Source organism: Oncorhynchus masou, chromosome 1 (assembly GCF_036934945.1).
Source record: "Oncorhynchus masou masou isolate Uvic2021 chromosome 1, UVic_Omas_1.1, whole genome shotgun sequence".
Taxonomy (NCBI): domain Eukaryota; kingdom Metazoa; phylum Chordata; class Actinopteri; order Salmoniformes; family Salmonidae; genus Oncorhynchus; species Oncorhynchus masou.
In genome coordinates, this window is record NC_088212.1 from 11305791 (window position 1) to 11333605 (window position 27815).

The window sequence follows — 27815 nt, forward strand, 5'->3', positions numbered from 1 at the left end:
GTAAAAAAAAAAAAAACTCCAGGCCACTCATGAATGACAAAAACTGGATATACATTTTTCTGGCCCGCCAATTGATTTTGACAAACAAATCAGTCAAATATCTGCCCTAGGATTAAACAACTAACCTCATTTCACTGTCCTCCCCACCTCCCAGTTTTACCATTCCCTCTTTAACGCCCACCCACCTTTCCTACTGTGATTTGTTGCCCCCTTTCCACACCTAAAACTCTCTAATGATCAGGTGCTGGGTTCATCCCTTTCCACTCATAGATGTCAGGGAGAAATGAGTCGTAGTTGATGTCCCATACAGTTGACCTGACAAAGTTGTCCTTGTCCTTGGGCTCTGGGTACCGGAAGGCCATGTTGTTGGCATACACAAACCGGACCACCTGCAGGGGGTGACAGTGAGATGCAGAGTACATTTAAAGGCACATCTTTGCCACAGAAAGAACAATGACTCAGATATTTCACTGGACTTATAAATGTGACGCATCCGCTTGGTGTTTCCACTCACTACCAAATATGGTGGTTGAGAGGAAGACCCAGTGGTTGGCAGTGGGAGAAGATTGAACGAGATATATTTTGGCCGACATTATGCAAATATTCTCATTAATAACATATCTGATATCAGTACAATTTTCTGTTCCCAAAACTAGAATTTGTTTTGAACAGGGTGGACAAAGTTTTGTAGTCTTTACCCTTTGCCGAAATGTTTAAAAAAGTGTGTTGTTTAGAAGGAGTGCAAAAGCGGATTGAGTTATTGAGCAGATAATGGAGGCACATATCTTACTTCATTATCTTTTCAAAAGTGCCCTCTGACACTATCAGACCAAAGGCAGGGTGGTACTCTTTACATCATCCTCAGTATATTTCGTGTTTATGACGAAGCCACCCATTTCATCATAATCAAAGGACTTTTACCGTGCTCATTTTGTAGAATGCTCTTTCAAATTATGAATTTATCTCCCTCGAAATGCATTTGACAGACAAGAAGCGAGATGTAGAGTGTCTGATCCTGACCTTGACTGCCATCTGGACAGAGACCTCTCGGATGTTGGACAGTGGGGGGTACAGCCTCCCCTCCGCCAGCTCCTCATCAGTCAACTGGTCTGCCAGGGTCTGACGGAATGACAAAAAAAGCACTCATCATTTGCATATCATTTGCATAACAATTTTCTCTGTAAACAAAATACTAACATGTGTAAAATATCTCTTTAAGGGCCTGTCTTTTTTTTGTCAAATAGTGAGTAAACACAGGGGAGCTGAACGGAGAGAGACAGGTCGAGAGCTCTGAACGAGTGAAATGCAGCTTTATTTCTGACCTTGGCAGCCTCCAGGAAGACCGTGTCACTGATGTGTCTCACGCCACTGAGGATCACAGCCAGGGCTACACCTGCAGCCAGACAAAGCAGACACACTGCACTTTACCATTTTTCAACAGTTGACACAAGTCTCACAATACACTTATGTGGCGCACCTATGCGTATCCACTTTCCCATGGCTGTTTTGACGAGAGAAGGCTCACTGAGATTTTCTTTGTAAATACAGATGAGAAAACGTGATAATCTAATGATTCTAACCTGGGAATATGTAAGCATTGTTCCCTTGTCCAGGTGTGAAAACACGTCCATCAGCCAGAGTCACCGTGTCAAACGGACTTCCACTGGCAAACAGGCATCGGCCCTGAATATCAAACAACATACAGAGAGAGAAGCCATGGTGACTGTGGGTCAGTGTGCGGGTCTGGGCCTACACACTAACAAAACATGAGGAGGAGGCCTGCGTTCCAAATGATGCTTGTATGTACGTCTGTAGTGCATTACGTAGGGAACAGGGAGTCATTGAGGACGACATGGGTGAATGGATACATACATCTGTGAGGGTATAGGCATCTTCAGCCGTGCACTCTGCCTTGGTGGTGGGGTTGCTCAAGGCGAATATAATTGGTCGTTTATTTAGGGTGCCCATCTTTTTGAGGACGTCGTGGGTAAAGAGGCGTCCAGCCCCGGAGACACCTGCGCACAGTCAACAAGTTCGGGTTACCAGGGTTTCATAAAGCACAAGAGTTACACTGATTGTAACTATACAATGTATTTTTACTATTATAAAGATGAGAATGGAGAATTTGGATCTTACCGATAATGGCTGTTGGTTGGATGACGTTGACTGCATCTAAGAAGCTCTGCACATCTCCGGGACTTTCATGCACAAAAGCCTCCTGGTTGCTATCTGTCTCCTGCGATCGGCCCTACAGCAAGTCACAGGAAAAAACACTGAATTTAAATTACATTTCTTGATACAAATTCAAAATGACCGAATTCAGATTCCATTTCTGTTGGCTCTAATGTTAGTCCATACACAGCGTTTCAGTTCCGCCACACAGACAGTTACAAAGGAGAAGTGAAAGACAACGTGTCTGTGTTTGGACTGGACCACAACCTTGACCAGTAGACCGTCCTTGTCAAACATCCAGATCTTTTTCCTGGCTTCGTCCTGGGTTAAACCCTTCTCCACCATCGACATGGTAATCAGGTTGGCGATACCCAGGGCAGCCTGAAGAAACAACACACAATTATTTATTATTCAGCTGACAAAAAAAAGACCAATTCTTATTATGATTAAGTGAGCACAGTGTTAACCATTTGGTACATAAATGTAGTACCTACTACATTATGTCAGATAACGGTATTGCTGTATGCAGACACTGAAATCTGGTAACACAAGTAGGAGAATGGCCTACCTCCCCTGCTCCGCAGAAAAGAATCCTATGTTCAGTGATGGGTTTTCCAATGGCCCTCTGAGCTGCCAACAGCCCTGCCAGGGCAACCGCTGCAGTTCCTGAACACCACAACACACGCTGTAAATGCACAGCTATTCACCAGACCTGGGTTCAAATACTATTTGAATTCTTTCAAATACTTGTAGTATTTGCTCAAGTCTGCCTGGAGTGCCAGATGGGCGGGGTTTGCAATCGTGAGAATATTATATTTGTTACACTGCGCCAGGCTCAATCAATCACATAGTAAAGTATTTTAAATGATTTCAAATAGTACTTGAACCCAGGTCTGTTATTCATCTAGCTGTACATACTCACTACAACACACTCCATTTGGCATATTATATTTACATGCTGTGAATACAGACCTTGGATGTCATCGTTAAAGGTGCAGTACTTCTCGCGGTATTTCCTCATCAAGCGAAATGCATTGTGATTCCCAAAGTCTTCAAACTGGATCAGGGTGTCCTGGCCGTACTTGTCCACCACAGCCTCCATAAACTCATCGATCAGGTCATCGTAGAGCTGGGAACGATCCCGCTTCTGGTACAAACCCATGTAGAATGGGTCCTTCAGAAGGGTCTGGAATAAGAAGACTGGTTATAGATATGATACAGTACATAAGATAGCTAACAGCCTTTTGTATATATAACATGACAACCAATTTGCATATTGGGAGCTCCTTAGTTCATCTTTGTTGTCAAATCAAATGTATTTATATAGCCCTTCGTACATCAGCTGATATCTCAAAGTGCTGTACAGAAACCCAGCCTAAAACCCCAAACAGCAAGCAATGCAGGTGTAGAAGCACTAACTAATTGTACTGAGATGTTTTCATTTCGATGCGCACTTCAATAAAGCTTGATTTGATTTGTTTTTTAAAAACTTGCCTCGTTGTCAGTTCCCACGTCGATGACCACAGGAAGGCACCTCTCAGGCCTGATACCAGCGCAGGCGGTGTACAGGCACAGTTTCCCCACAGGGATGCCCATCCCAAACACCCCCAGGTCCCCCAAGCCCAGGATACGCTCTCCATCTGTCACCACGACCGCCTGGACAACAGGTAGGGGTTCTATTCATTAAGCAACAAACGAAGCTGAAACAGACAGGGGTGGGACTACCTAAACTTCCCCTAATGAATGCCACACCGCGAGGGGCTGTCAGAGAGCAAGGGGGGGGGCTGTCAGATAGTGAGGGAGGGAGGGGCTGTCAGATAGTGAGGGAGGGGGGCTGTCAGAGAGCGAGGAGGGGCTGTCAGAGAGCGAGGGAGGGGCTGTCAGAGAGCGAGGGAGGGGCTGTCAGAGAGCGAGGGAGGGGCTGTCAGAGAGCAAGGGGGGCTGTCAGAGAGCAAGGGGGGCTGTCAGAGAGCAAGGAGGGGGCTGTCAGAGAGCAAGGAGGGGGCTGTCAGAGAGTATTGGGGGGCTATCAGAGAGCGGGGGGGCTGTCACTCCATTACACAGCAAGGCCATATCAACAAAAAGACAATGTTTTCAATATGGTGCTGGAACTCAGCTTACCGCCACATTGGTCTCTGGCCAGTTGTCCAATATGGAGCGAATATGGCCTCGATCCAAGATGGATATGAACAGGCCCCTGTGGGTAAAGGAATAGAGTCCTCAGACAGTTAACTCCCTCCCCTTTGTCTGATAGGAAATCTGACATTTTAACAATCCAATCATTTTTAGCCATCTAAACAGATTTTAGCAATCTAATCAAAGCCAATATCTATGGTAATCTGAGAGGTTGTTTATTCTTATGAAAGAGCAGAGGGCCATTACTAAACATGTTTAATAATAATAATAATAATAATAATAATAATCATCAAGACCCAGCTCTTACTTGGGCCTCCTGAAGATGTGTCCATACTGTGTACAGGCCAGGCCCACAGTGGGAGTGTAAACGATAGGCATCAGCTCCTCAATGTCTTCCATCAGCACGCGGTAGAAGAGTTTCTCATTCCTCTCCTGGATCCCCATCAGGTAAATGTACCTGGGAAGAGTTTTGGTCGTGGTTACAGATGCCTTTGTTTTATGTCAAGTTGTTATGTGATTAAGTTCATTACTTAGTGTAGCAATAAGAAATGCACTTCTGCAGTCTCAGACGCTGTAATGCATGAAAATATTATTTGGCTTAGGTTGACATTTGTTGCCGCTCACAAGCCTACGTCCCAAATGGCACCCTATTCCGTATATAGTGCACTACTTTTGACCCGAGCCCGTTCTCACTTCTCCAGTGGCTCTGTCATCTTCTTCAGGTTCCTCTGGAAACGCATGGCCTGGATGTCCTGGGACTCTATCTTAGGGGGCAGAAGACCCTGAAGACCCAGGATCTGCCTCTCCTGCAGTGAGAAGGCCATGCCCTGGAGGAATGGAAATAAACCAAAGAGAATGAGGGAGGCATAAATGTTCTTTCAATAAAAAAATTGTAGCTGCTGCACTGTTGAGAGGAGAAGTAATCATTTCATTGTACTGTGTACACATCTACACTGTATCATGTGCATTTGACAAATTAACTTGTTTTAATTACATTTGATGAGGGACAGAGCGAGAGATAATGAAGGGGAGACAGCGAGGTAGTCAGGGTAAACATCGCCAGTGAGCTAACAGGATCCGACTGGCACTGTGGGAAGTAAGTGTGGCCGATGTGAAATGGCTAGTGAGTTAGCGGTGGTGCGCTAATAGTGTTTCAATCGGTGACGTCACTCGCTCTGAGTTGTCCCCCTTGCTCTGCAAGGGCCGCGGCTTTTGTGGCGCGATGGGTAACGATGTTTTGTGAGTGACTGTGGTTGATGTGTGCAGAGGGTCCGTGGTTCGAGCCCAGCTACATAAGCACAGTACTGAAACAGAGATGCTGCATGACTACTCTGAACATTCGCCTCGGACTGACAGCTGCCCTCTGCACAGATGGCCTCACAACTCACTGCCCAGGTTTCTATGAGCCAGTGAATTTGGGGTACAACCTTCCTCTGAAATTGAACCATGCCAGTACATGGAATCCCATGTACTGGCATGGTTAAAGGGGGAAGTATGCTCATAATGTGCTTGAAAGCCATTATGAATGTATGTTGGGACGACTAGCCCTTGGAGGTGGTTTCGAGTACCGGCAGGTGTCGAGCTCATTCATGTTCATTTTGCCAGTTGGGGCTTGGGGTACTAGACGCAAGGAGGGTGGGTGCGTGTTGACTGGCTAGACCTCAAGTGAAACATGAGCCAGAACAGACCCACATGGAAACCATAATCATAACCTTCTCCAGAAAGGCCGGGGGAACAGAAGGGGATAGGAGAACTAACTCCAGTAGTACTGTGAGTAGCATAGCAGTATTCTAATGTACAGGGTAGCATATAGGGCTGGGTGGTATACCGTTTTTTACGATATAATGGTATTGATGCACGGACTGGTTTGGGTTTTTACTTTACCTTCTATACCGGTATTTTAATGTTTGGTTTGTTAAATGTGATATACGCAGTGTGTAACGTCCATTTTGAGTTTACTTCGCTACTTTAGTCATCTGTCTTGATGCCGCTTTCCACAGACCTAGCCACGCCCCCTGTCACTCAAGGAGCGCATTTGATGTCCTCAACCACGAGACACTTGCGTTCAATCTGCATGGTCAATGCAGCATATGTAACACTGTTGATGACAACGAAGCAGTTGTCACTTTGCTTCTAAATATAAATCTACTAGCATTCTATAACTACACTATTAGCTTGGGTTTCTTACATCTGCAAACAGCTAGTTTGTCTTTTCTTAGCAAGTTGTTCCTAAATCTTGTTAGCCGCTAATGCTAATCGCTTGCTTAGCTAGCTAATAAATGAGTAAGAACAAGCGAAATTAGCGATACAGCCTGATAATACCAAAGATTGTGTAGACCTACATCAGCATGTTGTTTGTGCAACAGTGTCTTCAAAATTAAAGAGTTAAACGCAAAACAAGAATATGTTCGCTAGAAAACATTCAATATCGCCAAAGATTATAGAGTTCCTAGGAAACACCTATCAACACATTAGTTCCTACCCTGTCACAATAACTCCTCCCTGGCATTTTCATTCGTTGTCATGTCAAACAACACTGTATTGAAGGTGCCCGCTCTTATATTCTAACTATATAATTAGAATAGACATTCTATTCCCAGGATTCCAACAGGGGTGGCAGGTAGCCTAATGGTTGGAGTGACTGACTTGCCTAGTTAAATAAAGGTTCAATTAAAAAAGTCAAATTGCAACATTAGGTTAAAAATAAGGCCCAGATGACTTTCCCCTACATGGCAGTGCGGAAATTATCTGAAATTCAGAAATTGATGAAAACGAATTACTTTTTTTGGTTGAAGTTGAATTGAACAGTATAAAACAATCAGAATGGAGAAAGACCCATTGCAATCACTTAGAATGTATGTGTTGCCACCCTAGGGTCAAGGACTACTCAAAAAGCAAATTTAGAACTTCTATTATTAAAAAACTTAAAATACCGTCAAATACCATCATACCATATTTTTTTTTAAATAAATACGATGATATAATATTTTGCTACTATCGCCCAGCCCTAGTAGCATAGCAGGATTATAGTGTATAGGGTAGCATATCAGTATTATAATCCCTGACAAAAATCCCTGAAGTTGGAGACTTTTATCTCCCTCACCAACTTCAAACATGTGCTATCTGAGCAGCTAACCGATCGCTGCAGCTGTACATAGTCTATTGGTAAATAGCCCACCCATTTTCACCTACCTCATCCCCACACTGTTTTTATTTATTTACTTTTCTGCTCTTTTGCACACCAGTATCTCTACCTGTACATGACCATCTGATCATTTATCACTCCAGTGCTAATCTGCAAAATTGTAATTATTCGCCTACCTCCTCATTCCTTTTGCACACAATGTATATAGACTCGCCTTTTTTGTACTGTGTTATTGACTTGTTAATGGTTTACTCCATGTGTAACTCTGTGTTGTCTGTTCACACTGCTAAGCTTTATCTTGGCCAGGTCGCAGTTGCAAATGAGAACTTGTTCTCAACTAGCCTACCTGGTTAAATAAAGGTGAAATAAAAAAAATGTGCAGGGTAGAACAACAATATTATAATGTACCGGCTAGCATAGCATTATTGAAATATAGAGGGTAGCATAGCAGTATTATAATGTACAGGGTAGCATAGCAGTATTGTAATGTACAGGGTAGCATAGCAGTATTGTAATGTACAGGGTAGCATAGCAGTATTATAATGTACCAGGCTCTCCTCCCTCCTCCATTTCCATCTGCATCACGGCCTTCTGTGGCATCATCTCTCATGCACTCCAGACCCAACACACACACACACACACACGTTGTACGAGGATGGTGTTAGTGCCCTCTGGCACTTACCTTGTTGGTGCGAGGGTTCAACATGAGAGGCTTGCCCTTCTCTTTGGTGTGTTTCCAGCGGCAGGCGCTCACACAGGGCCGCAGCATCAGTGATGCCCTCAGTCTAGACAACATGGTGCACAGCAGTTGCTCTCAGGTCCTGGAGGGGAGATGACAACGGAAGTGGCTATCAGGTATACCTAGTCAGTTGCACAACTGAATTTAAATAAACCAAAATGTATCTTCCGCATTTAATGGAGGGGGAGGGGCTGCCTTAATCAACATCCACATCATCAGTGCTGAGGGAGCAGTTGTTGTCGGGGGGGTCAAAAGAACAGCAGATTTCCACCTTGCTGGCTCGTTTCGATTACTGGCCTAACACTCTTATCTGATAGGCTACATGCCGCCCTATAGTCCGACCAATATGTGATGTTTCTGTATGGATAGTGCTTAAAACAGCCTTACAAGGATACTCAGAAAGCTGATTTCTTACATTTTAGGAAAGAACATTAACCTAAGCACCACATAGAATTTAGGGCCATATTTTTTCTAATAAAACAATGGCCAGTTTGGGTCGCAGTTGCACATATTTTTAGAACCACAAATTCATTGTTTTTTTTTTTTTCCCAATATGGCCCGTGCGCTGATTGAGTTTGACACCCCTGGGCTAGCGTATCTATTTATGTAGCTAGCTATTTATTTAGCAAGCTAAGAACAAAGAGCCTAAAGTTGCTGGGAGGAGGTCATGTCATTGGAGGAGTGGGTGAGTGAACAACTTCCTACAGTCATATCATTTTTTTTGTGGATATTTTTGTGGATATTATCCACAGTTAGCAGATCTCTTAGTTGTCAATCAAACGTATTTGGCATGGAACAAATAGGCAGGCAGGCTTTTTTGTCTTTTGGCGAATGTTCTAAAGTCACGCTGTTGCTACTGCCTGTAAATACACAGTCCAGTTCAAAGTGAGTGATGGAGGCCTGTGTGGAAAATTGCTTATTTGAATATACAGTGCATTCGGAAAATATTCAGACCGCTTGACTTTTTCCACATTTTGTTATGTTACAGCCTTATTCTAAAATTGAATGAAATTGTTATTTCCCTCATGAATCTACACAAAATACCCCATAATGACAAAGCGAAAACAGATTTTTAGACATTTTTGCAAATGTATTAATAATGAAAAACAGAAATACCTTATTTACATAAAGTATTAAGACCCTTTGTTATGAGAATCGAAATTGAGCTCAAGTGCATCCTGTTTCCATTGATCATCTTTGAGATGTTTCTACAACTTGGAGTAAATTCAATTGATTGGACATGATTTGAAACGGCACACACCTGTCTATGTAAGGTCCCACAGTTGACAGTACATGTCTGAGCAAAAACCAAGCCATGAAGTGGAAGGAATTGTCCGTAAAGATCTGAGACAGGATTATGTCGAGGCACAGATCTGGGGAAGGGCACCAAAACAGTTCTGCTTCATTGAAGGTCTCCAAGAACACAGTGGCCTCCATCCTTCTTAAATGGAAGAAATTTGTAATCACCAAGACTCTTCCTAGAGCTGGCCGACCAGCCAAACTGAGCAATCGGGCTTCAGAGTTCCTCTGTGGCAATGGGAGAACCTTCCAGAAGGACAACCATCTCTGCAGCACTCCACCAATTAGGCCTTTATGGTAGAGTGGCCAAACAGAAGCTACTGCTCAGTAAAAAGGCATATGACAGCCCACTTGGAGTTTGCCAAAAGGACCCTAAAGGACTCTCAGAACATGAGAAGCAAGATTCTCTGGTCTGATGAAACCAAGATTGAACTCTTTGGCCTGAATGCCAAGTGTCACGTCGGGACGAAACCTGGCACCATCCCTATGGTTAAGCATGGTGGTGGCAGCATCATGCTGTGGGGATTGTTTTCAGTGGCAGGGACTGGGTGACTAGTCAGGATCGAGGGAAAGATGAACAGAGCAAAGGACAGAGGGATCCTTGATGAAGAGCGTTCAGGATCTCAGACTGGGGCCAAGGTTCACCTTCCAACATGACAGCGACCCTAAGCACACAGCGACACTAAGCCAACAAAATGCAGGAGTGGCTCGAGACAAGCCTCTGAATGTCCTTGAGTGGCCTGCCAGAACCCGGACTTGAACCCGATCGAACATCTCTGGAGAGACTTGAAAATACCTGTGCAGCAACGCTCCCCATCCAACCTGACAGAGCTTGAGAGGATCTGCAGAGAAGAATGGGAGAAACTCCCCAGATACAGGTGTGCCAAGCTTATAGTGTCATACCCAAGAAGACTCAAGGCTGTAGTCGCTGCCAAAGGTTCTTCAACAAAGTACTGAGTAAAGGGTCTGAATACTTATGTAAATGTGATATTTCGGTTTTGTATTTTTAGTAAATTTGCAAAAAAATTCTAAAATCCTATTTTTGCTTTGTCATTATGGGGTATTGTAAGTAGATTGATGAGGGGGGGAAACAATCTAATCATTTTTAGAATAAGGCTGTAACGTAACAAAACGTGGAACAAGTCAAGGGGTCTGAATACTTTCCGAATGCACTGTAGGCCTACTGTGGCTCTGATTGGCTATGGTGCGTGCACTGGTCTGCGTAGACTCTGGTCCTGTACAAGACAGATGTTTTTATTAATCGCAGTGTTTAATTGTCCAAATGCACGGCCAGTTTCCAACCCTATATTGCTGTGGAATTTTCAAATGCTTTATGTTAAGTCATTCCCAAACATTCTATGAGTTTATGAAAACTAAGTGCTTGGGTGTGTATGAACAGATTTTAATAAGATTTCATGTTGCTAAAATGCTGTCAGCTCCACTAAGTCAAAACGGTAACTAGGCCACTCAGGAACATTCAATGTCATCTTGGTAAGCAACTCCAGTGTATATTTGGCCTTGTGTTTTATGTTGTTGTCCTGCTAAAAGGTGAATTTGTTTCCCAGTGTCTTTTGGAAAGCAGACTGAACCTGCTTTTCCTCTAGGAGTTTTCCTGTGCTTAGCTATATTCCATTTCTTCTCACCCTAAACTCCTTAGTAATGCAGATGACAAGCATACCCATAACATGATGCAGCCAACACCATGCTTAAAAATATGAAGTGTGGTACTCAGTGATGTGTCGAGTTGGATTAGCCCCAAATATAACACTGTGTTCAGGAAAAAGTTAATTTCTTTGCCACATTTTGTGCAGTTTTTACTTTAGTGCCTTATTGAAAACAGGATGCTTGTTTTGGAATATTTATATTCTGTACAGACTTACTTCTTTTCACTGTCATTTAGGTTAGTATTGTGTACTAACTACAATGTTGTTGATCCATCCTCAGTTTCCTCCTATCACAGCCATTAAACTCTGTTTTAAAGTCACCATAGGCCTCACGGTGAAATCCTTGAACGGTTTCCTTCCTCTCTGGCAACAGAATTAGGAAGGAAGCCTGTATCTTTGTAGTGACTGGGTGTGTTGACACAACTGACCCAGCGTCATCTGGGTTAGAGGATGGTTTGCCCAGCCGGGTTGTCCTTGTCCCATCGCGCTCTAATGACTCCTGTGGCGTGCCGGGCGCATGCACGTTGACACGGTCACCAGTTGGACGGTGTTTCCTCCGACACATTGGTGCGGCTGGCTTCTGGGTTAAGCGAGCAGTGTGTCAAGAAGCAGTGCGGCTTGGCAGGGTCGTGTTTCGGACGCATGGCTGTCGACCTTTGCCTCTCCCGAGTCCGTACGGGAGTTGCAGAGATGGGAAAAGGCTGTCACTACCAATTGGATATCACAAAATTGGGGAGAAAAATAAATTTTTTTTAAATTAACGTGTAAATTATAACTTCACCGCGCTCAAAGGCATATTACATGTTTTGTTTTTACCCATCTATCAATAGGTGCCCTTTGCGAGACATTGGAAAATTGAGGTTGAACAGGTGTTTGAAAATCACTGCTCGACTGAGGGACCTTACAGATAATTGTATGTGTGTGGGGTTCAGAAATGAGGTAGTCATTCACAAAATCATGTTAAACACTATTATTGCACAGAGAATGAGTCCATGTGACTTCTTTAGGTAAATGTTTACTGAACTCATATAGGCTTGCTGTCACGTGCTCCCTCTCCTGCCTCGAGGTCACCAGGCTGCTCATTATGACGCACACCTGTCACCATTGTTACACGCACCTGCACATCATCAGACTCACCTGGACTCCATCACCTCCTTGATTACCTGCCCTATATATGTCACTCCCTTTGGTTCCTTCCCCAGGCATCATTGTTTCTGTTGCAGGTTCCTGCCTGTGCGTTGTTCGTGTTTCTTGTGTTGTTGATTAAATTATGCACTCCCTGAACTTGCTTCCTGACTCCCAGCACACATGTTACACTTGCCATAAGAAAGCAGTTGAAAATGGTATTGTGCTGAAGATCATGAAAATTAAGTTGAAAAGTGGTGGAATTGCCCTTTAAGCTTTGTCACATTAACATTCAGTGTGTCATCTCACTTAATTGCCATCTTCATACAAGTTATTGCTTCACGACTAAGCTATAATATTTTTGGGAGGGATTAGGGAACGGGTGTGACATTTTGGGATGTCAGAATGAGACTAGTGGCACTAGATGAAATGCAGTTGAAAGGTCAGTCATTTGCTCCTCAGCATGCAAATGACTGACCTTTCAACTGCATTTCATCTCGTGCCACTAGTCTCATTCTGACGTCCAAAATGTGATGCTTTTTTAAAACTTGCAATAGCCAAATAAATCATTAGACATTACGATGTTAATTGTGAGCGAGAGTCACACCCGTTCTCTAATCCCTCCAAAAAATATTCAACTAGTGCCATCATCACTGTCCCCACCCCCCAATGTCTTCTTTGTCTTCTTGACTTGACATGGGTAGGCCTGGCTGCACAGATGCTGAGATACGAGACAGACAGACTGGGAGCTGGATTACATTTGATGAAAGCAATAGAGGGACATTAATCTGTAGAAGAGAAAGTAATTTACTGTCCAGCCTTGGAAAGATCTTCCTAATCCTTTTCTAAAAGGAAGGCTATAAATAAAAGCCACACAAAACATCACAAGGGAATAGGGAAGTCATGCCTGTTTAAACTCTGAAGTGGTGCTTTCAACTAGAAACGGGGGCGTATTCAACCAAATGAAAGAAAACAGGATGGGAAAAGGGAGGGATCTCCCGGAATTTGCTCATTAAGAAATACTTATTTAGCTACGGTGCTAGCTACGGTGCACTAGCCTAATGAACACACACACACACACACACCTGGTGACTGCCTAGGCCTAGTATCGAACTATAGTCAAAAGGTCATGTTCAGCCCTGTGAGTCATAATCACACGTTATATTCACTTCACAGTGACCTCCTTTTCTGCCCAGCACTATTAGTTAGCTCATTGTATCTGGCATGTGATGGGATTCGTGCAAACAAAAAACACAGGCCTGCTCTTTGGGATGATGTATTCTGGCTGCTCTACTGCAGAGAGTTTAACAAGCAATGCTATGCTACACCAATAGTCGGGGTAGTCCCAATGCTATGCGACACCAATAGTCCTGGCAGTCCCAATGCTATGCTGCACCAATAGTCGGGGTAGTCCCAATGCTATGCTGCACCAATAGTCCCGGCAGTCCCAATGCCATGCTGCACCAATAGTCGGGGTAGTCCCAATGCTATGCTGCACCAATAGTCGGGGTAGTCCCAATGCTATGCTGCACCAATAGTCCCGGCAGTCCCAATGCCATGCTGCACCAATAGTCGGGGTAGTCCCAATGCTATGCTGCACCAATAGTCGGGGTAGTCCCAATGCTATTCTGCACCAATAGTCCCGGTAGTCCCAATGCTATGCTGCACCAATAGTCGGGGTAGTCCCAATGCTATGCTGCACCAATAGTCGGGGTAGTCCCAATGCTATGCTGCACCAATAGTCGGGGTAGTCCCAATGCTATGCTGCACCAATAGTCGGGGTAGTCCCAATGCCATGCTGCACCAATAGTCGGGGTAGTCCCAATGCTATGCTGCACCAATAGTCGGGGTAGTCCCAATGCCATGCTGCACCAATAGTCGGGGTAGTCCCAATGCCATGCTGCACCAATAGTCTCGGCAGTCCCAATGCACCAGTAAGCTTTCTTTTCTCAGAAGATTTAGGCCTATCCCAATGCTCTGACTGTTTACTCGGTTGAGTTTTCCCTCCAGCCTTTTTATGAGAGTAGAGTACATGTCGGATTTTAAAAAAAAATCTAGATCAGCTAGGATCTTTTTGTGTCTGCTAAATTAATTACGTGAGAAATGGCAGGTGGAAACGCCTTTGTGCTCAAATACTGATTTAATAACCATCTTATCGAAGTAAACATGCAGTCATACAACTCGGGAAAGCATGCAGTTTATTAGGCTACAGATTAAATACGTTTTGATTAAATCCACAGGGTGGTGAGAGTGCATGGTGATGAGCTTATTCTGCTGACATGATGGTCGATGCTTGGCTGCCGATGGACAAATAAAAATCATCTCTCTCTTTATCCATAATAATCAGATGCAGTAGGCTATAACTGCACTGTATCTGTGACCTCTTGGCTAGTGCATGTGCCAAGTCCAGAACGTGCACATTCGCTATATAACACAACATTTGTTATATATATATATATATATATATATATATATATGTTTTATTTTTTTGGGTACATGATACGTGCACTACATCCTCATGCACAGCCTTTTATCCGCAAACAAATTAATTTGATGGAAACATCTCTGGTGGGTAAATGCGCATATTGTTTTTATGCAGATTTGAGAATGTGCCTGCTAAAATCTGTCGCCAATTGAATGGAATGCTAGCTAGTGACCTGTTCCTCTAACTGCTTTTATGCTCGGAAAAACAGCCACGGTGTCGCCACCGAACCCATGTGAATCACTCTAGAGCATCAAGTAGAGCTTGACAACAAAGAAGGCAAGACAAAAAAATAGCAAAAGGAATGGGGTAAAGACAAGGCAGCTAGCCTACTAGATCAACAATGGACAGTCGTAGGTTACACTTGGACGAGGCTATGTGACAGCAAGCACAATCAACACACTTTAATCCTCTCCTGATAAAAAAAAAATATTGGAGGAAAAATAGCTGCAATGTGTATTTATCCGTGTCTATTTCTATACTGGATGGTTGACAGAATGTGCTGTAACAGTGAGGAGGGGTCATTCAGAGCTGCAGTGCATAATATAGGCTAGGCTTACGATCTGCAGCATGTGACCTTGCTGACGAAACCACTTGACTTTTGTGCACACGTTGCTAGAAGGAAGGAAGTGTGACAAGTAGTTTCTTACCGCTCCCATTGGCATTACTGCTGGTGACAAGTGAACTTCAGCCCCAGAACGTCGCAGTCAAAACAGGTGGAGATATTTGATAGTGGAGATCTCAAAGCCACAGACGTCTCACTGAACAGATGCAAAAATGTAATGGGCAATTCCACGGAAAACGGAATTACGCTTTGAACAGGCCTCGAAATTAAGGGTGTCCCGGGGCTGATTAATAAAATCTGTCTAGGACAGGTCAAACGGACTGGGACAGTTCTCCTACAATAGATCCATAATTCATACAACTAGCCTACTGTACAGAAACCATTTTTTAAAGCAATGAGGCTGATGCAACAGATCAGAACATTTAGATTAAAACTGTTTGATAAAGTATTATTTATTCACATGACAAGTGCAGCAATGTGTACAATGCAGTAGGCTATGCATGAATGTGGCAAAATGCAATTAGCTGGAACACACCATTCTACAGATGCAACAAGCATCATGGGTTGCTTGTATGACTAGGATTGTGAATGCTGACTGCCTCCACTCAGATTACAAGGTGGGTGATGCGTGCGGTGCGCAACAGGCACAAGGTCTTTCTCTCCACTCATGACCATTTGATCTGAACCAACCGTGCCTCGAGTAGCCTATGTCAACAGAATCAAGACTTTACAAGTTACATTTAAATGATCCTACATCATATTTGTCAAACATGACTGGCATTTAGCCTATATTCATGTAATGAAATATCTCATTAAAGTTTGGCTACATTTTGTGGTGCCTCCATGTCAGCATCGGTGTGGGCATGAGAGGATGTAGCCAATATGCTTATAACATAGGCTACACTTTTACATGTACGCTAATTATTTGTGTACTGTAGGCTATATTTATTCAAAACAGGTTTAAATATTACTCCAATGTTGGTCTTTATAAAGGATTTTTCTCCCATGATTTTCTGGCCCATGTATCTATTTTAGTATTAGGCTATGCTTGTTTTAAATCACTGTAAATGACCTATGTCCTAGAGTAGACCCATGTTTGCATATAAAAACAAACAAACAAAAAAGTATTTTAAATGTTGGGTGACTTAAATTGCACCTCGGGACGATTCTGAGACGGTGATGAAAAAGGTTAGTCTCGAGCCTAGGTTTTCACTTTCAAATGTATGCAAAACAAAAATCATGATTTCAAAGTTTAACAAAAAATACAACTTTGCACAATAACTACTTTTAACAATTTCCAATGAAAAATGTAGAGCCTACACACACAGCAGGGAGCCTGCTAGAGTGTCACCTCGCACTTTATCAACTCCGGTTAATAACGTAGCTTGAAAATGGACTTTTCTGCTGCTTCCCTCACTCGGATTGGACCGGGTCTGGATCTGACCAGGTCTATATGAAGCGGGTCTAGTTCTCCTACGGTCCATTCGGAACAGGTCTCTATAGTCTTTTTTAATTTTATTTATGCATATCGGATCCAGAAGGGAAAGCTCCCGATCCATTTAGGAACAGGTCCAACTTTTTGGACCCATGAAGGCCTCTACTCGATAGGTCTGGGATGTTACCAGTACCGCAATACTTGTTACTAACGTGGCAAGGAAACAAAACACAAAGCAGAGTTAAAACACAAAGCAGAGTTATCTTCTTTAGGAAAACAGCCAAAATGTTGGAAACAAGCATCTTTATGTTGTCATCCAGGGTCACACATTTGTTTTCCAAACTATAGCACACAATATTTTACATCCAGCTGGTTTTCAAAGAACTAAAGAATTTGGTCTGCTTCGTGTTATAATTTTAGCCATGGAAAAAAAATATTGCTATACATTATCGTCCCGGCCTTAGTGCTCAGTAGGAGAGGATGCTGGTTACACATGGGTAGGTGTCAGTAAGATCTGGGTGGTGACATTAACTGGAGAGAAAGAGGGAGAGAGATGCAGAGAGAGAGAGAGAGAGAGAGGGAGAGAGATGCAGAGAGAGAAAGAGGCAGAGAGAGAGAGGGAGAGAGATGCAGAGAGAGAAAGAGGCAGAGAGAGAGAGAGGCAGAGAGAGAGAGAGGCAGAGAGAGAGAGAGGCAGAGAGAGAGAGAGGCAGAGAGAGAGGGGTTGTCCAGACTAGAGGTCGACCGATTATGATTTTTCAACGTCGATACCGATACCGATTATTGGAGGACCCCCAAAAAAAGCTGTTACCTGATTTTTACAATGTATTTGTAATAATGACAATTACAACAATACTGAATGAACACTTATTTTAACTTAATATAATACATCAATAAAATCAATTTAGCCTCAAATAAATAATGAAACATGTTCAATTTGGTTTAAATAATGCAAAAACAAAGTGTAGGAGAAAGTAAAAGTGCAATATGTGCCATGTAAGAAAGCTAACGTTTAAGTTCCTTGCTCAGAACATATGAAAGTTGGTGGTTTCCTTTTAACATGAGTCTTCAATATTCCCAGGTAAGAAGTTTTAGTTTGTAGTTATTATAGGAATTATAGGACTATTTCTCTCTATACCATTTGTATTTCATTAACCTTTGACTATTGGATGTTTTTATAGGCACTTTAGTATTGCCAGTATAACAGTATAGCTTCTGTCCCTCTCCTCGCTCCTACCTGGGCTTGAACCAGGAACACATCGACAACAGCCACCCTCAAAGCAGCGTTACCCATGCAGAGCAAGGGAAACAACCACTCCAAGTCTCAGAGCGAGTGACGTTTGAAATGTATTAGCGCGCACCCCGCTAACTAGCTAGCCATTTCACATCGGTTACACCAGCCTAATCTTGGGAGTTGATAGGCTTGAAGTCATAAACAGCGCAATGCTTGAAGCACAGCGATGAGCTGCTGGCATAACGCACAAAACTGCTGTTTGAAGGAATGCTTTACGAGCCTGCTGGTGCCTACCACCGCTCAGACTGCTCTATCAAATCATACAGTGGGGCAAAAAAGTATTTAGTCAGCCACCAATTGTGCAAGTTCTCCCACTTAAAAAGATGAGAGAGGCCTGTAATTTTCATCATAGGTACACTTCAACTATGACAGACAAAATGAGGGGGAAAAAATCCAGAAAATCACATTGTAGGATTTTTAATTTATTTATTTGCAAATTATGGTGGAAAATAAGTATTTGGTCACCTACAAACAAGCAAGATTTCTGGCTCTCACAGACCTGTAACTTCTTACTCTTTTTTTGCCCCACTGTAGACTTAATTATAACATAATAACACACAGAAATACGGGCCTTGGGTCATTAATATGGTCGAATCCGGAAACTATCATCTCGAAAACAAAATGTTTATTCTTTCAGTGAAATACGGAACCATTCTGTATTTTATCTATCGGGTGACATCCATAAGTCTAATTATTCTTGTTACATTGCACAACCTTCAATGTTATGTCATAATTACATAAAATTCTGGCAAATTAGGCGGCCCAAACTGTTGCATATACACTGACTCTGCGTGCAATGAACGCAAGAGAAGTGACACAATTTCACCTGGTTAATATTGTCTGCTAACCTGGATTTCTTTTAGCTAAATATGCAGGTTTAAAAATATATACTTCTGTGTATTGATTTTAAGAAAGGCATTGATGTTTGTGGTTAGGTACACATTGGAGCAACGACAGTCCTTTTTCACGAATACGCACCGCATCGATTATATGCAACGCAGGACACGCTAGATAAACTAGTAATATCATCAACCATGTGTAGTTAACTAGTGATTATGATTGATTGATTGTTTTTTATAAGATAAGTTTAATGCTAGCTAGCAATTTACCTTGGCTTACTGCATTCGCGTAACAGGCAGGCTCCTCGTGGAGTGCAATGTAATCAGGTGGTTCGAGCGTTGGACTAGTTAACTGTAAGGTTGCAAGATTGAATCCCCGAGCTGACAAGGTAAAAATCTGTCGTTCTGCCCCTGAACAAGGCAGTTAACCCACCGTTCCTAGGCCGTCATTGAAAATAAGAATGTGTTCTTAACTGACTTGCCCAGTTAAATAAAGATGTAAAAAAAATGTATAATAATCAAAATAAATTTAAAAATCGGCCAAATCGGTGTACAAAAATACAGATTTACGATTGTTATGAAAACTTGAAATCGGCCCTAATTAATCGGCCATTCCGATTAATAGGTCGCCCTCTAGTCCAGACAGACTGTTAACACTCTTCGTGACAAAGGAAAGACAAACAAAACAGTAATGAGCTGAACACAGTATACAAGTGGAAGGGAGGACAGTAGCAGGTGACCCAACTGTGGTTCATCACTATTATGATTTCCCATTGTAGCCAATTCAGTAGCAGTAATTTCGTTTGTTTTAAATCACTTAATTGATTAACAAAATTGATATCAGTGAAAACACTTAACTAGTTGATAGGTCTACCTTGACTTGTTACTTCTGTAAGTAGTGAGGGAGAGAAATTAGAAAATATCTTCAAGATATATGGGTTGTTGGTAATGGAATTACAAGGCACAAGGCAATGTTTCTTAAATTTACAGAAAGTAAACAATTTCCTCAAAACTAAATATAAGTGTTGATATTAGTTAGAAAAACACAAAAACACATTATTGTGTTTTAATGTATTTCTGATACCTTTCAAGCTTTTTTCTGGTAGATGTTTTCTAAGACCCCTTTTCCATCTGTTCACCCAGAAATCAAAGCCTTTACTTAAGTCTAAATTTTAAGATTCAAAATAGTTTAAAAAAAATGTATCTATGCCTTCATTTCCCAAAAATGTTGACTCTTTGCTTTCATTTGACACCCAATTTGATATGCTCCTATGAACATCCCATGTTGGTTCCTTATTGGAAGGAAATGCCCGAACATAATTTCGAAATGTGATTAAAGACAGAATTAGAGCAGCACTTCAATACACATCGATACAATTGTGAAATGCAAGTCAGGCCTAGACCAAGGACTTGGAAATGGCTTCATTCAGGAAATCCCTCTGCAAACTGAGAACCAGTGAGTGAGTCAAAGCCTTCTTTAAATTTCCCTACACATTCATTTGAATCTAACCTGTGTACACTGCCACTCCCTCCTCTATGACTATAGTAGAATTGTTGTAGTAGGTTATTACCTTTTTTTTATTACAAGGAGCAGAGTACACAATGTGATAAAGCCTACTGTCATTATGAGACCAGACAGGAATGGCTCTTGCAATAACACACTGTTAAACACAGGCCAGGCTGCCTGAAAAGGCTGAAAAGAGTGTCGATGCACAAAACATCTTTCAAAATGACGAAGCAACAGATACATTTTCTTTGGCGAAACAAAACCAGTACAGTATATTGTTGATATTAATCAAATCATGACAACACAAGATGTTCTAGCCAGAATAGCTTTTAAATTCAACTGCCCTTTTCAAAGGGCAGCTATTCCTGTAAGCCCTATGACCTTTAAACTTGTATGCCAGTTGAACTGGTTATTTTGGTCAAGAGCTGGGTTACCTACAACATTGGTCTGAGTGGATGGCTGTTTTGACTGTACTGTATTCCAAACAGCCTACTATCGAAGACGGTTGTGTGGAACAGTAAATTAGCTACAGCGATACATCTATTCAATACCACTGTTTGGCATGTAATCGTTAGCTGGATAGATAGATTGCCAATGTCACAACAATGACAACAGAGTGTGGGATTAACCTGGTTCACAGTTGAAGGCCTAAACCTATTAGAAAGGGAGTACAACACATACTGTACCCATCGACTGTGTGGCTTGCTTGCGCATGGTCTCAGTCTGCGTATGATGGCTTGAAATTCAGGCTGACTTTTACACTAGCTAGCGAGCTAGGGGAGAGGCTATACAGACATGCCTGGTTCCCAAATGTATCACTTATGTTGTGCAGCTGAAAGTAGAGTGCAGGCGAACGGATTGGGTTCAGTCAGTCGTCCCGAAGAGCCCTTCCCAGCTAGCTAGTTTATAGTAGTGGAACAGATTCAGTTCAGTCAGTCATCCTGATGAGCCCTTCACAACTACCTAATTTATGCTTGTGGCTAGAAACGTCAGAGAGAATTTGAAATGTGTCTGCCGAAATTGGGGCCTCAGCGAATGTTTAGAATCATTCTGTTTTTACATAAATGTAGACGTTAAAGCCGTAGTTGAACATTTTCTGTGAAAATCACGCTTTAGCTGTCACCCTGGCCTGATATTGCATATTGGCTACACTATCCCAGCTACTTCTCTTTCCTTACTGCCGGACAGCAGTGCTCGCCGAGCGGGAACAAAGAACAATGTGCCCCGTGGTGTTGTTGGCTTACAGTGCAAACTCTGTTTAGAAGCAAATTGGCTCTGGCAGCCAAAAGTATCCATCTAAACTAGGGATGCACCGATATGATATTTTTGGCCGATACCGATATTTCCCTTGCTAAAAAACCCGATACCGATAACTGATATTTAAACATTTTGCGGCCTTTTAAGCATTCTAGTACAGTTAAATAGTTGAAACAAAGTGTCATATGTTCATTTGTTCAGTTAGGAACAGATTGTTCAACTTGTAAATGAGAAAAATTACAAATGTGTTTCAAACATGTTTTCAAATGCAAATGCCATTGAAATGGCTGCAGCGGTATGAGAACCAGCACATTCTTGAGCATGCAATACGGCTTTCCTCAGTACGAAATCCTCGTCAACCCACTGTGCTGTCAGACTCAGCATGGTTATGGGGCTGACATCGCTGGTCCAAATGTCAGTCGTGAAGCTAATAGCAGTGACGCCCATAGCAAGTAGCACATGGATGTGCGTTTCAACAATACTGTGCAACTCCGGTAGGGCAACATCTGAAAAATATTGCCTACTTGATAGTGTGTACTGGGGCTCGAGGTGCTCGACCAGTTGGGGAAAGCCAACATCATCCAAGACAGAGAACTGTTGATTGTCAAGGGCAATGAATTCCATTATCTTGGCGTTAATAGATCTCGCCTTTGAGTTGTCTCGCTGAAATGGTCTTACTAGTTCAAATTACTGCTCGACTTGAACTTGTTGGAAGTATGCGCTTAGTTTATTTCTGCGTAGTATTCACTGAACGTCTCGGGGGATGATGCACTTTCAAATGAGTAATTAGGTTTGTGGAATTGAAAGATTTCACTTTCTCCCCTCCTCGGGAAATAATAGCAGCACAAACGTGGCATATGGCCCTTTGTTATCAACCTTTGAAACGTCAAAATAGATCCACACAGCAGACATTTTGGGCCAGGTTAGGAATGCTGTGTTGCACGTGTGGCGCTGTATTTTTCGTGGCGTCATTACATCATCTACCTACGTTATATAGGTATGCATGTCAGCTTTGACATCGTTTATGCACACCGGCGATATACTTTTTTATTTAACTAGGCAAGTCAGTTAAGAACAAATTCTTATGTACAATGACAGCCTAGGAACAGGGGCAGAAAGACAGATTTTTGCCTTGTCAGCTGGGGGAATTGATCTAGCAACATTTTGGTTACTGGTCCGACGCTCTAACCACTAGGCTACCTGCCGACATCAAATCACGTTATATCTACAGTAGCTTTCATTGGACTGATCATGTCAACATCATACTTTCAAAATCTCAGCTAGCAACATAACATTCGTCATCATCAATCAAGTCGACAATCTACTGGCAACTCCTTTTCAATCCTTGTCATATGAAGAGAAATTAGAGATAAAATGTCTCGGTGCTCATCGGCCATATACATTACACAACAAGTCAGAAATCGCAAATTTAACAATGAGTGGTTTGGAAGGAAGAATTTCTGCAACTGCTCAAAATAAAATTTGATTTGATTTGAGTTATTTTCCTTGGTCATGCAAGAGGTGGATGTTTGTACAACATAAAGCAGAAACGAACCATTGATGGAGCAGGAATCGCCAGAGCAATGAACAACTTCAAGGTGAACATTCAAAACATTCTTGAGCAAACTAATACACTGGCCAAAGGACATGTCGATGCCACTGAACCAAGGTGGAGATAACTTAACACTGCAACCCGAGATGAAGGAAGCATGCGACACAATCGCTGCTCATGTGCAAGAGAAGTTTTCTGAAAGTGACCACTTAATTGCAGCAAAGTTGGTGGACAGCCCATTTTCCCCCCAGTATGTACACTCCTTTCAGCACCGCAGCACTCCAGTGCGCTACCAAGCTGTGGCCTGTGGGCAAACAGGAGAAGCTGAAAATGGAGCTGTCCACTATCTAACAGCATTATGAGCTGGACACTGGAAAGACAGCACTTTCTTTATTGAAATCACTCTACGAGAACAACCTGCAGGAGGCCTTGTCTGAGACAGTCTCTCTTCTCAAAATCATCATCACCACTCCGATGACAACCACCGAGTCACAGAGAAACTTTTCCACCCTTAAAAAGATAAATGTTCACACGCAACTCCATGGGCCAGCAAAGGGTAAATGCATTGGCCATGCTGTCAATCCAGTGTGACTTCAGCCAGAGAATGTTGAGAAGTTTGCCCACAAGAAGGACCACCGTGCCAACTTCCTGTTCAAGTGAGCACAGCACAACAATGGTGAGTCCATAAATATGTCTAGTATGCTGCTGCATAAGTGATGCAATATGCCAGGGAGATATGTATACCGTAGCTAAGAAAGTAATACTAAGTGTTTGCAGTTAGTAGCCTATGTGTCTCACCCTAAGAATGGGGTCCCTTTCCCTCTTAGAACTTATCCTACTGTTCTGACATGGTATTTTGAGGTATTTTATTAGGATCCCCATTGGCTTTTGCCAAAGCATTCAGCAGAATACTGTAAGAACAGCCCATGTTCTGAATTATGGCGCTGTCCATTTCAAAAGTGCTGAATGAATAGGCATATAGCCTACTGTTCTGACTTGGTAGTGCACATGTAGCCTATAGCCTGTTTTAGGGAAATGTAATGATTTAATATCGTAAGAGCTTTCATTGTCTGCTTATATGTGACCCCGTCATTTATCCTACGGTTCTGACTTGGTGTACAGGGAGAACACTGTAAGAACGGCCCATGTTCTGAATGATAATGTCGCTGTCAATTTCAAAAGTGCTGAACAAACAGGCGGCCTAAAGGCTACATCCATCTCAGCTCACTCATGTCTTAATCAATATTACGGCCAGCCTCTTAACCGCTTATCGTCATATATGCCATTGCCATAGTTTGTACATCTGCATTGTTATATTGCTTATATAGGTCTATCTCATGAGTATCCTCTTAATAATTTTAGGCAATGTTTGAATGATGGATTTAATAGTTTCTTACTTTGTGTGTTATAATTACCTAGGGTGCTTTTCTCCACGAGGAGGATGGTAAGTTACAGACCCAACAACATTATACACAGCTCAACAAAAATAAAGGGAACACTAAAATAACACATCCTAGATCTGAATGAATGAAATACATAGTTGAATGTGCTGACAACAAAATCACACACAAAATGATCAATGGAAATCAAATTAATCAACCCATGGAGGTCTGGATTTGGAGTCACACTCAAAATTAAAGTGGAAAACCACACTACAGGCTGATCCAACTTTGATGTAATGTCCTTAAAACAAGTCAAAATGAGGCTCAGTAGTGTGTGTGGCCTCCATGTGCCTGCATGACCTCCCTACAACGCCTGGGCATGCTCCTGATAAGGTGGCGAATGGTCTCCTGAGGGATCTCCTCCCAGACCTGGACTAAAACATCCGCCAACTCCTGGACAGTCTGTGGTGCAACGTGGCGTTGGTGGATGGAGCGAGACATGATGTCCCAGATGTGCGCAATTGGATTCAGGTCTGGGGAACGGGCGGGCAAGTCCATAGCATCAATGCCTTCCTCTTGCAGGAACTGCTGACACACTCCAGTACATGAGGTCTAGCATTGTCTTGCATTAGGAGGAACCCAGGGCCAACCGCAGCAGCATATGGTCTCACAAGGGGTCTGAGGATCTCATCTCGGTACCTAATGGCAGTCAGGCTACCTCTGGCGAGCACATGGAGGGCTGTGCGGCCCCCCAAAGAAATGCCACCCCACACCATGACTTACCCACCGCCAATCCGGTCATGCTGGAGGATGTTGCAGGCAGCAGATCGTTCTCCACGGCGTCTCCAGACTCTGTCATGTCTGTCATGTGCTCAGTGTGAACCTGCTTTCATCTGTGAAGAGCGCAGGGTGCCAGTGGCGAATTTGCCAATCTTGGTGTTCTCTGGCAAATGCCAAACGTCCTGCACAGTGTTGGGCTTTAAGCACAACCCCCACCTGTGGACGTCGGGCCCTCATACCACCCTCATGGAGTCTGTTTCTGACCGTTTGAGCAGACACATGCACATTTGTGGCGTGCTGGAGGTCATTTTGCAGGGCTCTGGCAGTGCTCCTCCTGCTCCTCCTTACACAAAGGAGGAGCAGAGTGAAAGCGCCGCCAGCATTCAAAAGTGACCAAAACATCAGCCAGGAAGCATAGGAACTGAGAAGTGGTCTGTGGTCAACACCTGCAGAACCACTCCTTTATTGGGGGTGTCTTGCTAATTGCCTATAATTTCCGCCTGTTGTCTATTCCATTTGCACAACAGCATGTGAAATTTATTGTCAATCAGTGTTGCTTCCTAGGTGGACAGTTTGATTTCACAGAAGTGTGATTGACTTGGAGTTACATTGTGTTGTTTAAGTGTTCCCTTTATTTTTTTGAGCAGTGTATTATAATATCCCTCCTCGTAACCATGGTTGCCAGTGACAGTCTCTTCCCATTCAAATATTTGTGTTCAACAAGACAGTTCAGTAATAGACCCATGTAATTCCAGTTGATATTGCGAGGGTAGTTTTGTTTGCTCAATGTGCTGTCAGTGCATCAGTATATTGCCCTTAAAAGTGGATCCTCGTGATTGTTTTGTCCTTCCTTTTAGACCACATAGGACTAATAAGATATGTTGAATGGTAGGCTAACCGCTGATTCTGGGTCTTGCTCTCTCTCTCTCTCTGTGGTGACTTAAAGAGTAAAGTTAAGGCCTGAACATCTAGCTGAATTTATCTGAACTAACATTATCTGAATTTCTGTTGATGTCCATTTGGAAATTGCTGAACGAATAGGCCTACCTCATCACAGCCCCTTTGCTTTCACTTGCTTATACTTAGAGCTAAGTGTTAATTAATTATATAACAAATATTGTGAATTTACTGAACATAAATGTAATGTTTGTGTATGGTTCAAATGTCAAAACTCATGCCGACATTCATTATTATTGAAGGAGAATGTGGTTCTTATCCAGGTACACAAATCAGCAAGGAGTCAATAGAAACCATATTTATTTAATTAATCAAGTCCAGCTCCACTCTCGGGAGGGAACGGCTTTATGTAGAACCTAAACGTTTGTGGGCACTGTTTGTCACAGTTATAGTGCATTTAATGTATTGTTCAGAGTTGTGTAATGGCTTCGCTGGCATGCATCTTTGCCCCACCAAGATTGACATGCTAAAATCGCCACTGCTGTGGTGCCCTATGCATTCAATATTTTCAACTCGTGCACATTGATTTACAGTGCGGTGGTACTAACAGAAGTACACACAGACTCCAACTCAACTCAGACTCCAACACAGACACCAAGTTCGCTTTTAACTAGTTGAGTATGGAAAATGCGGGCTAGACATCTGGCAAAATAAAACGCATATACATCTGGTGGACATCTGGCTCAAAACAGGGCCTTCTGCCCCCTTGAAGCGCGCGCATCATTTTCGTAACGTTCTTAGCATACCGTTACGTCATAAATATTGCCACCAGGCGTGTCCCTACAGCCTCTCCCAGCTAGCAACACATTTGTTCAGACTATGAAAATACAACTGGCTAACTATCCGACACATAGAGAAAACAATTTAAGAAAAATAGATTTACTAACTGACATAAAAAGCGGCAATGTTTCGATTTTTTTGCATCACCAAATTGCCGTCTTGCCACACATTAGCTAGTTAGCTAATGCTATTAGCTGGCTAGCTTGGGTGTTAAATTAAACGTTTTTAAACCGGTAACGTTAGCAATAGGTTTGACTTTCTTTTTTCTCTAGTAAGTAACGTGACACCTTACCTTCGCTTTATGTTGAGTGAAGAAGAGTATTTTTTTTACCTGCCCCTTATAATTTAGAGGGCATATTACTGCAACAATTGCATGCGAAATGTCATCAAGTGCAGAGTGACCACCTCGTTCGTTGACAGGCAAATGCGAAGCTGGAGAAAGATGAGACTGAAGGCAGTGGTTTACACTAGATAGCACATCCACAAAGTAAAAAAAGGATATATCGTAAAAATTAATTAAAACAAAAATGTGCTTTTTGGTCTAAATTTAAGGATAGGGTTAGGCATAAGTTTAGCAGTAAGGTTAAGGTTAGTATTAAGGTTTAACATCACATTTTAAGAAGAGACATTGTAGAAATAGGCGGAGTTTATGACTTTGTGGCTGGAGTAACTAGTAACGAAACCCATGCGGCGGAGAGTACGACC

At 42.6% G+C, this 27815-nt stretch overlaps 1 protein-coding gene across 1 annotated transcript; it reads right to left on the reverse strand.

Annotated features, from left to right (window-relative positions):
- Window positions 1-27584, reverse strand: me2 (malic enzyme 2, NAD(+)-dependent, mitochondrial). The gene is made up of 15 exons (XM_064938325.1): window positions 27403-27584; window positions 8136-8274; window positions 5002-5135; window positions 4616-4765; window positions 4294-4369; window positions 3667-3828; window positions 3145-3358; window positions 2741-2838; window positions 2440-2553; window positions 2137-2248; window positions 1873-2015; window positions 1581-1683; window positions 1323-1393; window positions 1021-1119; window positions 1-389 (listed from the first exon to the last, which is right to left on the reverse strand). Exons 2-15 carry the CDS (start codon window positions 8247-8249, stop codon window positions 231-233), a joined length of 1749 nt encoding a protein of 582 aa, XP_064794397.1. The 5' UTR covers window positions 8250-8274; window positions 27403-27584; the 3' UTR covers window positions 1-230.
- Window positions 27585-27815: the final 231 nt, after the last annotated feature.